Source organism: Grammomys surdaster, unplaced genomic scaffold (assembly GCF_004785775.1).
Source record: "Grammomys surdaster isolate TR1022 unplaced genomic scaffold, NIH_TR_1.0 67, whole genome shotgun sequence".
NCBI lineage: Eukaryota > Metazoa > Chordata > Mammalia > Rodentia > Muridae > Grammomys > Grammomys surdaster.
In genome coordinates, this window is record NW_021604569.1 from 1,970,802 (window position 1) to 1,984,376 (window position 13,575).

The 13,575-nt window shown below is 41.5% G+C and overlaps 1 protein-coding gene across 2 annotated transcripts in view; it reads right to left on the reverse strand.

The window, feature by feature from the left end:
- The window catches only part of Efemp1 (EGF containing fibulin extracellular matrix protein 1), a 64,581-nt gene extending 51,424 nt beyond the window's left edge, over positions 1 to 13,157 (reverse strand). The window contains exons 1-4 of one of the 2 annotated variants that reach the window (XM_028777965.1): positions 13,040 to 13,157; positions 11,801 to 11,890; positions 3,307 to 3,355; positions 2,779 to 3,168 (exon numbers count right to left, since the gene is read on the reverse strand). In XM_028777965.1, coding sequence (XP_028633798.1) covers positions 2,779 to 3,168; positions 3,307 to 3,355; positions 11,801 to 11,884 — 523 coding nt within the window. In that variant the 5' untranslated portion in view covers positions 11,885 to 11,890; positions 13,040 to 13,157. Of the gene's footprint in view, positions 1 to 2,778; positions 3,169 to 3,306; positions 3,356 to 11,800; positions 11,891 to 12,780; positions 12,803 to 13,039 lie in introns of those variants that run through there. The other variant, XM_028777973.1, reaches the window with a different exon arrangement.
- Positions 13,158 to 13,575: the final 418 nt, after the last annotated feature.

Consider the following 13,575-nt stretch of genomic DNA (forward strand, 5'->3'; position numbering starts at 1 on the left):
AAGTTAAAACACTCAGGCTGTAGTGTTCCTGACAGGAATCACAGGCTAACAAAAATCGCAGTACAGGCACGAAAACCCTCCTTTTGAGTGGTGGTCAGGGTAGTCCAAGTGACTCCCAAAATATATAGATTATTTATGTAGTCATGGGATGCCTCTCAGAGGTTGAGGGTGGTTCTTATTGCTGACGACCCCACACAGCTAGTTAGGAAACACAATGACTGGAGAAGGAGCTGACCTGAAAGCTTCTTTCCTGTAGTCTAGCTTCCATAGTTCCAGAAAATACTATGCAAGTTATGAAGAAAAGAAAGCAATTAAACAGTCCCACCAAGATGCAACATCTATGAACCATAACAATGATCAGCCCAGAAAGATGTCCATAAGGCACAATATGTGGTGCTTGAGTGTTGGTAGTAACCAGCAGCTGTTTAATTGGAGTTAAGGCCCACTCAACAGGAGGACAATCATGTCAATACTGTAAACCTAGCCAGTTTTCCAGGGCTAGTGTTGTCATGGGTGTTAGAAAAGTATTAACTACCACCACTTTGTTAAACCAGCACAGAACCTTCCTACATTCAAAATAATCCTTACATCCACAGGTAAGTGTAGCTATCTCCCCTCACCAAAGAAGTCTTTCTTTATAGCAAAATAGAGACCATCACAGAAAACCACAGCTGGACACAGTGCAGACAGAGATCAACAGACTGTGGTGAGGCAGTCCTGGAGCATACATCTACTACACATCTCCTACAGCTTTGGTGGTAGATGTAGTAAATTGATTGTTAGAACCAGAACACTAGGACATCTGCTGGGACACAGTCCCTCCTAGAAATGGCTGCGTAAACAAGACTGGAACATGGCAATATCAGTGGGCATGTTAATATGGAAGGGTGGAGATTTCATGGGGTCCCACCCCTAGACACAGAACTACAGGCAATGAGCCTAAATATTTTAAAGGAAAATTAAAATTAAATAGGATTTCATTTTCAGTATTCACAATGTATTTCTAATATACCCAATATGTGTCTTAAATATATTCTACTCTAGAATTTCATTCAGTTTTAGTCAATATTCCTAAATTCAGCCAGAGGTGCCAATGATGGGTCATGAACTACTTTGGTACGTAATCCATTCTTTATCTGTTTCTTTTTTTTTCCTTCAAGTATTATTAAAGTATTCAATACCTAAAGGGCTAATAATAATTCAAAATATAAAAATCTAAGTAACTTCATAAAATATCTTTTATTTTAGAAAAAAGACCATCAATCCTTAAGCAAACTATTTAAATAGCTCAACTAAATGATGGTATATGCAAAATAAACTGAAGGTATTTTTCACCAGTATTCATCCAAATACCTATAATTCTCATATAACCTCATCAGTTTATTTCCTTGTCAAAATCCTAAATTAGATACCAGAATATCAAACAGACGATAGTACATTCATCATCAATACTGGAATCCTGACGCATGACAGTAACACAAAACAGATGCTGCTCCGATGATCCCCTGAAAGGTGATACCATCACAGCATGGGTTAGCTCTTTATGTGGGGTGACTTGAAATTTGCCCACAGAATATTAAATAATAAAAAACAGAGCGTGGCCGGTATCTTCACTTCACTTAGACACCATTTAAAAGCTCCCATCTCTATACTGAGGATAGAACAAATAACTGGAGAACAGAGCCATGTCCAGCTAATGCTTGATGGCACTAACCCTTGAGGTATTCATGACCTCATTTGTGACCAGGCAGAAAAGCAGAACTCCTAGGACCTGCCCATTGCTCAGTGTGTATGGTGATGCCGGACTGCCCATTCTATCAGGTCTACCCACTCAGCCCCTAGCAATGTGAAAAAAGTATAGGATCTCCTAAACCCTTTCTCAATAAAAGAATCACCACACCAGCAGTTCTTAGAGGATTTGTCAAGAAAAAAAATGCAAGCAATTCCTCAGCATAGTCCAGTTAAGTAATATCTCACATGTCTTCAAAGGCTAAGATTCTTATCGCTCTGCTCACATGAGTCTGCAGCTGTTTCTAGAATACACAGTTATGTGTACTCTGAGAAAATAAACAGAAAAGCCCAGGCAGATGAGCCATGATGCAAGCGATAGAAGTAAAATGTGCTGAAATGAGACTTTTAAAAGAAACAGCCATGTGAACACAGAGCCGCTCTTCAAAGTGAAGAGAAGTCAGACCCGTTTTTCTCTGGAGTAGTGAAATTAAGTTAGTGGCAACTCCAACAAAAAAGAAGCTTGAGAAACCAAGGAGGAACATTTATAGAATGGGCTGAAAGCAGGATTTCAAGTTCCAAACAAACCACCCATCCCCTCTATTGATAGCTATGCGTCTGGCAGCCCCTGCTCCGAGGTAAAAGCCAGCTCTGTCCTTACTACCTGTATGTCCTCCAGTTCTCAAACTTAGCTGCATACTGGAACCGCACTGGGAGCTTTAAGAAACACTGATGCCTGGAATTCATTCTCAGGAGTGTTATTTAATTGTGATAGGGTGTGGCTTGGCCCCTGAGAAGCTTTAAAAGGCTCTTGAGTGATTATAAATAGAGCAGCTGAGGTTGGGAACCACTGATGAATTTTTCTAATGCATAGATTCCTCATTTGTAAAATAGTAATGACATCCAGAGCATGTACTTTTTTAGGATTATTGCAATGGTGAAATATACGACTGCAAACAAAACACTTAGCATCATGTTCTGTGTGAGAATCCCTTGATAAATTCGAGCTATTGCACCGGCATCAGGGGGGTCAATGCAAGCCATGCTCACCTTGGCACACATTATGCTCACTCTGTTCATAGCCTGCTGCACACTGGATCCGGTGGGAAGGGTTGGCAGGGATGCGCTGAGGGTCAACTGGGTTCCTCCGGATGACAAAGTTATTTCGGCCAGTTTGAACTTCAGGGCCAGCAACTGCAGTAGCACTGGCTACAAAGCCACCCCCAGGGACCACGCCACTGGTTGCCATGCTCCTGGCAGCTACGGTCCCAGTGGTGGCACCCGACGATGCTTCCGCAGCTGCTGGTGTTTCTTGCTGAGGTTGTTCATTATTGACAATAATTTGGGCTGTTTTAGGAAGGCAGAGATATCCTCCATAGTGGTTGACACATTTCATTCCACCTTTGCAAGCGTCTGGGACAATGTCACATTCATCAATATCTGTGGTCAGTAATAAAATAAGTCAGCAGTCTTCTCAGAGGGTGGAGTGTGGTATAGCACACATGGGATAGAAAGAGGACCATGTGAGATGGACATGGAGGGCTGCTCTTGGATAGGAAGTCTTAGAAGCAAACTTACCTTTGCACTGCTGTCTTACAGGGTCCCATTCATATCCATCGGTGCATTGCTGAAAAGAAAACGTCAAACATGGAACCAGGAGACAATGAGTGGCTTCCCTAAGAGGCTATCTATCATAAGAGCTTTTTTTCTGTGAGTTGCTGCTAGGGAAATGAGACGGATGGTCAGTCCCACATCCTTCCCTTTGAGACAAGTCTGTCATAAAAGCTCAGGAGTCCCTCATCTTCTTTCGACTGGCCTGAATCCTTGGTTTGTCTATCACCATCCTTTTGGAGTTCTTTTTGAGACTGGTCTCCCCATTGTTTCTGATTGACCTTTTTTATTTCCCTCATTTACTATTATAAATTTTACAAAAACAAAAACAAAAACAAACAAACAAACAAACAAACAGATAATGTAAAAAGACCAGCTGGGTTCCCTATTTTCTTTCATCCTGAGTTCTTGCATCTCTCTAAATCTTCCTGAACATCAGAATATTGAGAACCAGCTCACTGCTGCTCAGGTCCTGCCTGTCTGTAGCTGCTCCTCTCTCCATCCTCAGGCTAACGGAGTCCAACTTCTCAGGGGTTACTAGGACACACCCATACAGTAGATACAAATTACCTAAATGCTTTCCATATCCTCTAGGTCACACATTCTTTCCCCAAAACACAATGCTATGCTCCTTTTTCTTGTACTGCCTTGTAGAAACGAGAGACATTGACACCTTGACTATACTGTGCACTGCTTGGCCTAGGAACTGCTTGGCCTGGGAGCTTTCTCCTTTCTCTGGAACATATAGAAAGGGACCACCCTCACTCTACCATGTGGATCTGAGGTCTCCTGAGAGCCCCCAAATGCTGCCTATGTACTGGGGCCTGAAATCCTAGAGCCTTGGCCATGCCATGCTGCCTAATAACGTCTCTCCTACTAATTATCTCAGTACCCTTTGCACCCCAAACAGAACATCTACAGCAGTGCTGTGGCTCTGGAGTGGGTACCACTGAAAATCATCCTTTGAGGATTCCTCTATGGTTGCTGCCATTTCTCCATCTCAACACTTTCTATTCTCCTCTGGTGAGGAGTTTGGGTTCTCCAGGGACTCTGTCCATCTGTTGACTTTTTTTTTTTCTAAAACTCTGGTTCTGGGTGAAATGTTTCCTGAGTTTAGATTGGACTCCATGACCCTAAACCATCTGAGTCTAAAGATACTTATTTTATGCTTTGTTTTCACTCCTTAAGACATCTGTTGCACCTCTATAAGAATTTGAAGAGTTAGGATGCTGGTGTCCACTGGACCTGATAAACATTCGGAAAGCCTCCTAATGGAGAAATATTTATTTCAAAATTCTTCCAGACTCAGGTCATTTCACACAGTGCGGTGGTAAGTAGTCAGAGACTCCTGTTATCTGATCCTTTGCCTACTTTAGGAACTTCCTTCTTCTCTGGTAATCTATACTTCTTTCAAGACCATTGTGCTAAAAGTCCACTCTCAAAACCTCTTTTTCTGGCTGGCTGTGGGAGATAACAGGTCTGTCTCCTTTCTAGCCCAACTCCCTGCTCTGATCATGTGAAAACAGTGCCTCCCTTTCCAATGATGGTGTCACCAGATTCTTTCTCTTTGCCCCCTCCTCCACACCAGGCAAGTCTCTGCTGCCATGTCCTCTGCTCTGAGAGCTGCTCAGTACACTCTTCCCGCTTCCCTCTGCTTTCCACTCCATTGTACCTGGCCTCATATGAGCAATCACTTCAAGGCTTTTCCTCTCCATATGGAGGACCTACCAGGATTTCCCTCTAGAGTTGTTCTGAAGTTAGGCAGAGCCCGCTGCTGCTAGTGCTCTGGCAACCTGACAATCTGTGTTCAACCAGCAGGCTCCTAAACTTTGTCTGTACTCTTTAGATTCTTTTCAGCCATACCACCTTCCTTTTCCCTTCCAATCTCCAAGAACTATAAATGGGAGACACAAGGTCTGGATCCTGCTCACACCCGTTTGGTCTCCTGCAGCTCACAGCCACAGGTATGTTCTGCAGCAGTCTGCTGAGACACAGAACTTCACTCTATGTTCTTCCCCTCTCTGTGGTTAAATGTAACCATGTAACTTCAGTGTGTTTGCATTTTATTTATATGCTACAGATGTTTCTTGTGTGTGTTCATAAGTGTCACATGTATATAAATTATCTTTATCTGACATTCTATATTCCAAGGAAAAAATTAAATAGGACCCGTAGTCAAGGTAACTAAGAACTGTATACCTGACTTTAAGGTATGTGTATGTGCATCAGTGGGTATGTGTATATATGTTTACAAATATTATAAGATTCAGAAGTTTTTCCTCAAAGACATAGAGAAGCATTTATGAATGACCCCTGTGTTTGGTTACATAGTAAATGTAATTTCTTCTTTACAGTGTGCTTACAGTGATCACTATGCTATCTGTACTTACACAGTTAGATATTCAGATTACAACATGCATGTTTTCTGTTTCAAATACAATTTGTTAAATTTTTGTTTAAGAGATAATTGCTTTTGAGATTTTATTAAAAGTTTGACCTAAAAAGCCTTTGGATTAAAAAAGAGATATAAAGGTTATGTGTATAAAATGTGTAGTTGGTAATGAAGGTTTAAAAAAATGGGGAAATGCCTTTAGACAAAAAATATTTTATATGGAAATTTATAAAAGATGCTTATAATGTGGTTAAAACTTAATTATGGTCAAAATTCTAATCATGGAAACAAAGTCAACGCCTAGTTCTCTCTCTCTCTTTCTCTCTAATTACAGTATACGTTTTCCTTGAGTATTTATTATTTTTCATTCTATTTTCACATGTGTGTGGTATGCATGTATGTGTCTTAAGTTGCTCATGTGTAGGTATATGTAGTGTATGTATACATGCATGTGTGGGCCTGATGTTGACGCCAGAGATCACCTAGTATGGCAGACTCTCTCAATCAAACCCAGAGCTCCCTGACATGGGGAGTCTCACTAGCCAGCTTGCTCTGGGGAATCCCTGATCATCTCCTTTCCAAGGCTAGAACTACAGACAGACTGCAATGTTTGCCCAACATTTATGTGGGGATCCAAACACTTGTCTTTATACTTGTATAGCAAATGCTTAATGACTCCCTAGCTTCTGGCTTTCTTAAATATTGATTTTCTCTTAATAATATTTATAAAAGCTAGACTAGGGATTTATTTAATTAATTTTTTAATGTGTATGTGTATGGGCTCATATGTACCATGGCCCATGTATGTAAGTTGGAGGACAACCTTTGGGACTCAAGTTTTCTTTTTCTACCATGTGGGACCTGGGATTGAACTCAGTTTGGCAGGCATGGCAGCAAGCACCTTTATCCACTGAACAAACTCACTGCCTCCAAATTTTATTTTATCATTTTACCGAGATACTTAAAAGCTGTGATTAGATTTCTCCAAATGGTAAACATGTTTTCCTTTATAATGAAGCCTTCACTTGCCAGGTACTCACCGTCTTAACCTTAGGGAAGATTCTGTTGCAAAAGATTATTCATATTGAGATAATTCTGCTAAGCAATATACTGATTACAAAACTTATTCTGATATAGACAATTAAATCTATTTACAAATTGAGCCCTTTATACAAGTTCTACTTTAGCTATGACCCTCAGTCCTCTAGATGCATAATTAAATAAGCAACCACCACTAATAAGTGTGACTTTTCACAGTAAGTTCATGCAAAGTGTGGGAAACCAGGAAAATCAGAAGATCTCATTAGACAAAAGAAGTCCCCGCCCCCACCGAGGAAAGGATCACAGTTCTTTATCTGTTATATGTAGGAGATACTTGAAGTTTAGCTTGGTACAGTCCTAGCACTAAAGCTGTAGGTTAAGATTACACTGGGCCCTTCATTTGATCATGTTTTTGATATAACTGTTTACTCAGACCCTAACCTATTCCCTTCTTGAACCAAGTTCACATCTTTAAAAAATCTCAAATATTTTCACTGTCTTTGAAAAAGATAAAAGAAACCTCATTTGAAATAGGCCAAAATTTATTTTAAATTTTCAAAAGAAACTCAATTTGTAGGAATCCTATAATTTAATCCAAACTCTTAGAGCCAAACTTTAACTTTTTCTAATTAAAAAAAGAAAAAGAACAAAAATATTAGCTTAGTTCAGCCACCTAGATTACTACTCTTCTGCCTTGATTCAATTTACTATAGTTGGAAATAACTAAAGATTTAAAATTGCCCTTTCTGGAATATGCTAGAGCAACTGTTTCCTTCATTTAGTAGCTTTACCTCAGGATTTACTATGGTTTTGCTTATTTTAATATGAGACATAGTACTGCAATAGATATAGAGGAGAAGACAAAAACCAGACCAGATCACGATGGGAATTTCTTCCTTCATAGCTTTGGTAACCACTTCTCTCTCCAAAAGACCCACCTTCCTGAATATTCTGCCTGAATTTCATCAGATTCTAAGAATGACCTTCCTGGCAATGTGACACATGGAACAATATTTTTCATGCTCCCTCAAAAGCTATACTTGTGTCACTACAACTTCAGAGGTAATGCCTGTGTTGTCAGGAACTCAGCAGTGAATGTTGACAAACCAAAGGCTAAAGTTTTATCAGGGGCTATCTTAACCTCTCAAACCCCATGATATCCGCCAGTCAGCAGCAGATTCCAGATGGTGCCTAGTATCTCAACTCCCTTTATATAAGGTTATTCTGTCAGTTCCTCTTATATAAATCAAGAGGCTGGGATTATTAGAACCCAGACCAGCTGCTGCATCTGTAACTGTGTCTCCTTGTACCTTCATGGTTCTGTATATATGCCTTAGGCTAACAGACCCAAAGCAATCAGGGGCTATTGGGGACATACCCTATACGATGGTTATGCATAAGCTAAACGTATGTCTACCCCATCCTCAAGATTCTTGCCTCAACATCACATTTCTTCTGCAAAATTTGAGAGTTTCTCTCCTCCCACTGCTGTCCATGAACCAAGGCCAGTCTGACTACAGTGTTATATACTGTGTGTGTACTATGTGCTCATCAACCACATGGCGTGGCAGCTTGTGCCTGATGAAACCCATCTTGTATAATGAACCTTGTCCAATCTCCCATATGAGCTTGATCATACCTCAGAGCCTCTACCATGCTGTCTCTCTGTCTGTCTACAGTATTAGTGCCTGAAATTTCCTCAAAGCCTCTGCCGTGCTGCTATCCTTCTGTCCATCTGTAGCATTAATAACTTCTAGTAAATTTCTTACATAAAAGAGTGATCAGCCTCAGTGCCTCCTTCACACTCTGAACCCACACTAGGCACTCTCACTGAGTTTGTAGCTTTCCTGGTGTTCTGATTTCTCTTTTACTCTCTGCTGTCCTTAGCTCCAGTTCTTCACTGAACACCACTAAGCAGCTTCTCATACTGAGTATCTTTAGAGCTGGCAGTTCATGGGCCAGAAGAGCAGGTGGGTAGAGGGTGAGTTGTACTGAGATGTCAGCAGTGTGGCAGATGCTTTTGTGTGGACAGGACAGGAGGAAAGTCCTCGCAGAGAAGGAGAGCATGAACTAGACCTTACTGAATGGGAATTCCCTCCACCCCATGCACACACCCAGGGAGACATGGGAATTCTTTGAATGGGGATCATTATGAACAGAGTTATAAAGCTATTGAAGAGGGAATGGGTTCTGGTAGGGGCTGAGGTCAGGAAGGCAGGAAGGGCTGAATCCAGAAAGCCTTTTGTTTCGAGTGAGGAACTAGATTCTGTCTTGCAGATTTGGTTTTACTGGGCCTCTGAATTACTTAGGGTGCTGTTTGAAAGGGGACTCTAGTTCTCAAGGATCTGACTCTGTCAACCTAGATAAGATGCCTGGAATCTGGTTCTTCATAAGCACTTCAGACAGTACTCATGTAGGTTGTCAAGTACATCCCAAGCAACAGCCTAGAGAAGATAAAAAGCTTCTGCAGAGATTTAAATCTCAAAAAACAGTTGTTCATTTACTAGAAGTGGCAACTGATTATGCAAATAGATGCTCTGGGTGTACTTAGCTGATGAAGACCCTGAGAAGTCAGCTGTTTAATGATGCTGGAGACCTACTAGGGTGAAAACTAAACTCACATTATCCCACAAACCAATTGCTCTTACTTTTCCTAACACTGTTTAAGGTGCCACCATTGACTTACACAAGAGCCAGGGGACTCAGCTTTGATGTCTTCACTTGTTTCCTTTCAAATTCTGACCACTCTTTCATTTCTACAGTTACCATATTGACACAAACCTTTCTGGCCTTAGGAAGAGGCAAGACTCCTTATGCTCACATTCTGTGAAGCAGGGATACTGGTTAGATTTGCTTTCCCACCTATGATTATTTGCATAATCATGGAGACCTTGGACATGAACAGCTTTCCTTTCCCATCTTCTCAACTTGCTTCACATCCCTCCTAGGCTTGTCTTAGTGGCTATGCCAGACCTTCCTTAGAACAACCTGAGCTCAGAACCTCCATCAAGAAGGTCAGTTATTCTCTTTTATATTAGCACCAACATTATCTACCTCTGCCTTTTCTATTTGTTTTTAGTGAGTTGTATAATCTATCATAATATTATTTAAAAGCTTTATTGTTTTCAACAATATCTTCCCTGATATAGAAAGTCTCAGTAAACAAATAATGTAAACTTCCTTTGATAATGAAAGAATTACTTATATAGATATTTATCCAATAGTAGGTTAGTGAACCCTATCTCTAATATGAAAGGGGAATATAAGACTACCTGTTTTTTAAGCTAGCATTCTTTCAAACCATGCCAAGATGGCAGCTCATTTGAATAATTGGATGATAAAAAAGGAAGACTTCTAGTTTATTTCAGATATTTAGCATGTTGCATTGGTGCATTTAACGTGGCTCTACTATTAAGGCTAGCCTGAAGATAGTTTCCTGACTTCTATTCAGCCTTAGGTCAGGTGGATAACCTTTTTGTTCTTCCATTCTAGCATCAGCAGGATCCTGGCACTCACCTCAAACTGAGGTAATTAAGAATAGTCACCCCTGGTCCTTTAACCATTGGGTGTACACATCTTTAAAAAGAGTAGTCTTAATCTATCATATCTCAGCACAAAAAGGGCATCATATCTGGAAGGCCTTTGTAATATCAATCCTAAAATTGAAGGGCTTAACCCACGATAGATACTTTCTGCTCAAAACAAATAAGATAATTGGTAATTGGGAAATGGAGGAGGCACGAGATAAGCAATTCCAAAGTGATAATGGTTTCCTAGGCAGTTTTCCTAGGCAGACCTAGGAAACTGAGACAGAAGATCAGATCATGCATTCAAGGACAGATTGGGCTACATAGTGAGTTCCAGGACAGTGTCTCACAAAATGAGTAAACTCTTTTATTAGATGAATATACAAGTAGACAGTTTAATCCTAACTCACTGAGAGGGCAGTAAGTTTAACCTGAATAACAAAACATCCTCATTTGAAGATAAACAGCACATGCTTTCATTTTCCTTTATTTACTTTAATGTTAAATTAACACAATACTTTGACTCAGTGATTTTATTTACAGTTGTTCTGAACAGCAGAAGGGAACATCTGCTGAATGGGTAATACTATTCTAGGGATAACATGATGCAAAAGTGACATAATGTTTATTATTAGTAATTGATATTGAGTCTTACTCTAAAAACCTTTTGCATTCTTTTGAATAGGATTACTTAATTTTAAGAATTGGAAAAAAGTAGAAAAATATGTTTTTCATGTACTCACCCAGGACAAATGTCATTCATCTCAGAACACTGAGTGAGAGTTAGAAAACAACACAGAGGAACAAAGGCCTCATCCCAACCAGGTGAGCCTGCTCTGCCTCCTCCTGACATGTCTATTTTGGGCAATGGAAGGGGTCAGATAATATTTTAAATATTTTATTAAACATTGGTTATCCTGATGCAACTAACTGACCAAATAGGACTAAAAATGCCAGAGATGCAAATAGAATTGCACTGTGTGCAACAGATTGCACACAGTGTGCTTTAAATCCACTTTAGCAAATGCCATCTCCTGGTGACAGATAAACTATCTGCAGTATTCTTACATGAATAGACAGCTTTCATGAATCCAAGAACGAGCACTTCATGAAGACAGGCACAGATGAGATGGTGTATTTACACAATACATTTTTATTTGATTACTCTGCATGCACTGATTGCATCTGCATGTACCCAGGCATCCAAGTCCTCAAACCCATCAATTCATTGTCTTAGAAACACGGAGCTTACACAGGTTTGAATTTTAAAAGAGTTCAAATCATTCTATGTTGGTCCCCATCCCAGCTGGTGATCTAAATGCACCTTTGAAAAGACCCAGAGTGGTTTATCAGGAATTCTAAATCGGAATCATATTAAAATTGTTTAATTCATTTTGCTTCACTGAGTACTGCCCGCTTACCCTGGCAGAGACTAGTTAAGTCTTGTATCACAGACTACCACTCAACACACACACGTATCTCAAATTCCATCACCCCTTACCGTGTATGTGATGGTTTCCTCCGTGTCCTGTGACTTGACCAGCACCAGAGTCAGCATAGTTAGGAAAAGTGTTTGCAACATCATGATTCTCTAAGGAAAATTGGACAAAGAGATGTTTAGTATCAACTACCTGGAAAATAAAAACTTTATCAGTGAAGAAACAGGCAAGGAAAGGAGGGTGGGGAACCCCAAATACCCAATTTCCAGTCTGCTTTCCTACCCTCACCCCGGCCACCAAATAAGCAAGACAGGAGAACTACTGCAGAACTGCATTACTTCATTCCATCCATCCTGTACCCAGGTTGTTCAGCGTGTGTTTATACCACACTTACTCATAAGGCTTCAGAAAACGGTAGAAAGAGGGATATAGAATATGATCAACTCCATCCCTCTGCCCCCTCGGAAGTGGAAATGGGGCCGTAAGCAGCATCTGTCTGCTTTCTGAAGCTATAGAGTACCCACCCATGGCTCACCACTACCTGAAGTTCCACCCAGCTCAATGAAAGATACCAGTCACGTGGCCGCAGACTATTTTTAACCTTTAAAAAAAAGTTTAAAATACCCAAACAAGAGAGATTGATTTCTTAGCTCCTGATAGAAGACCCCACAGAGCTTCTCACTCACCGCAGGGTGACTTCTCTAGTCCCCACTCTTAAAGCTACATTTCCATCTCGGCGGCGTGCACAACTTTGTTTCTAAGCTCAGGGCTTCAGAGACCAGCAGCTCAAAGTCACTGATCCCTTATTTCTTCGTTCTCAGGTCTCAAAATTGCTATGCACAGGGTCTAGGCTGCCTAAGGTTGGACTTCAGTCCGCTTTATAGCTCTGGGTACCAATTTTGGGGTGCCTAGCCTGGTGCCTGCAGGGAAGTAAGCTCGGCTTTTTAGAGGTAAGCTACTAGGCGCCTGTCAGCGGGAGTTGCTGAGCGCTTTAGCTTCCAACCAGCCACTGGGCAAACCAGGTGCCTTTCAAATCTCTTACCTCAGTCACTGAACCTAGAGACCATGGTCACCAGCAAAGCTCTCAAGGTTGACAGCGCGCATACTCTGCCCATCTCAACAAATGTCACCCAAGTACTGGCACAGGCTGACAAGTTGAGATCCCAGACCCGCACCTCCACCTCCATCTTCTCTGCCCAGTTTCACAGTCCGGGATAGTTCTTGGGTCGCCCCACCACACTTCCCGGTACAGCCCCCGCGGGGACAGTGCACATCTCGCGACCTCGGCTCCGGGCTCCTACCTGCGGGGGGCCGCGCAGCTCTCCTGCCCCGGCAGCGAAGGAGTGCGCAGGGGAGGGCAGCCTGGTGGGTCTGAACTGGCGAGGTCTGGCAGCAGCAGCAGGCACAGGAGGAGGAGAAAGGGAGGAGAAGTAGGGCGAAGGGGGGGCGGAGGAGAGAGAGGGAGGCGCAAGCGCCCTGCCCAGGCTTCCAACCGTGCGGGAAGGCGCGCCTCTTGGCGTTGGGGTCTGGGGGCTCAGCTGTCCTCTGCAGCAGGCCCCTTGGTTCCCTGATTCACAGGAATTTGAGATAAGACTAATATCTAAACGTCACTTCCATCGAGCTTTTAGGCTCTATAGGAATGGCTTAAATTCCATTTTATCTCAACAAGTGATTCCTGGGAGAGTAAATTAAGGCTATTAAGAGAACAGGTCCTTTATTTTTCATCTCAGATTTTTATCTTTGGAGGGTGTGGGTTTTGTTTGCTTCCTCAAATGGTGAAAGATGAGAATGAATGTGTTCATTTTTGTGCCTACTAGGTGCTAGTTGTTAGGAGTGG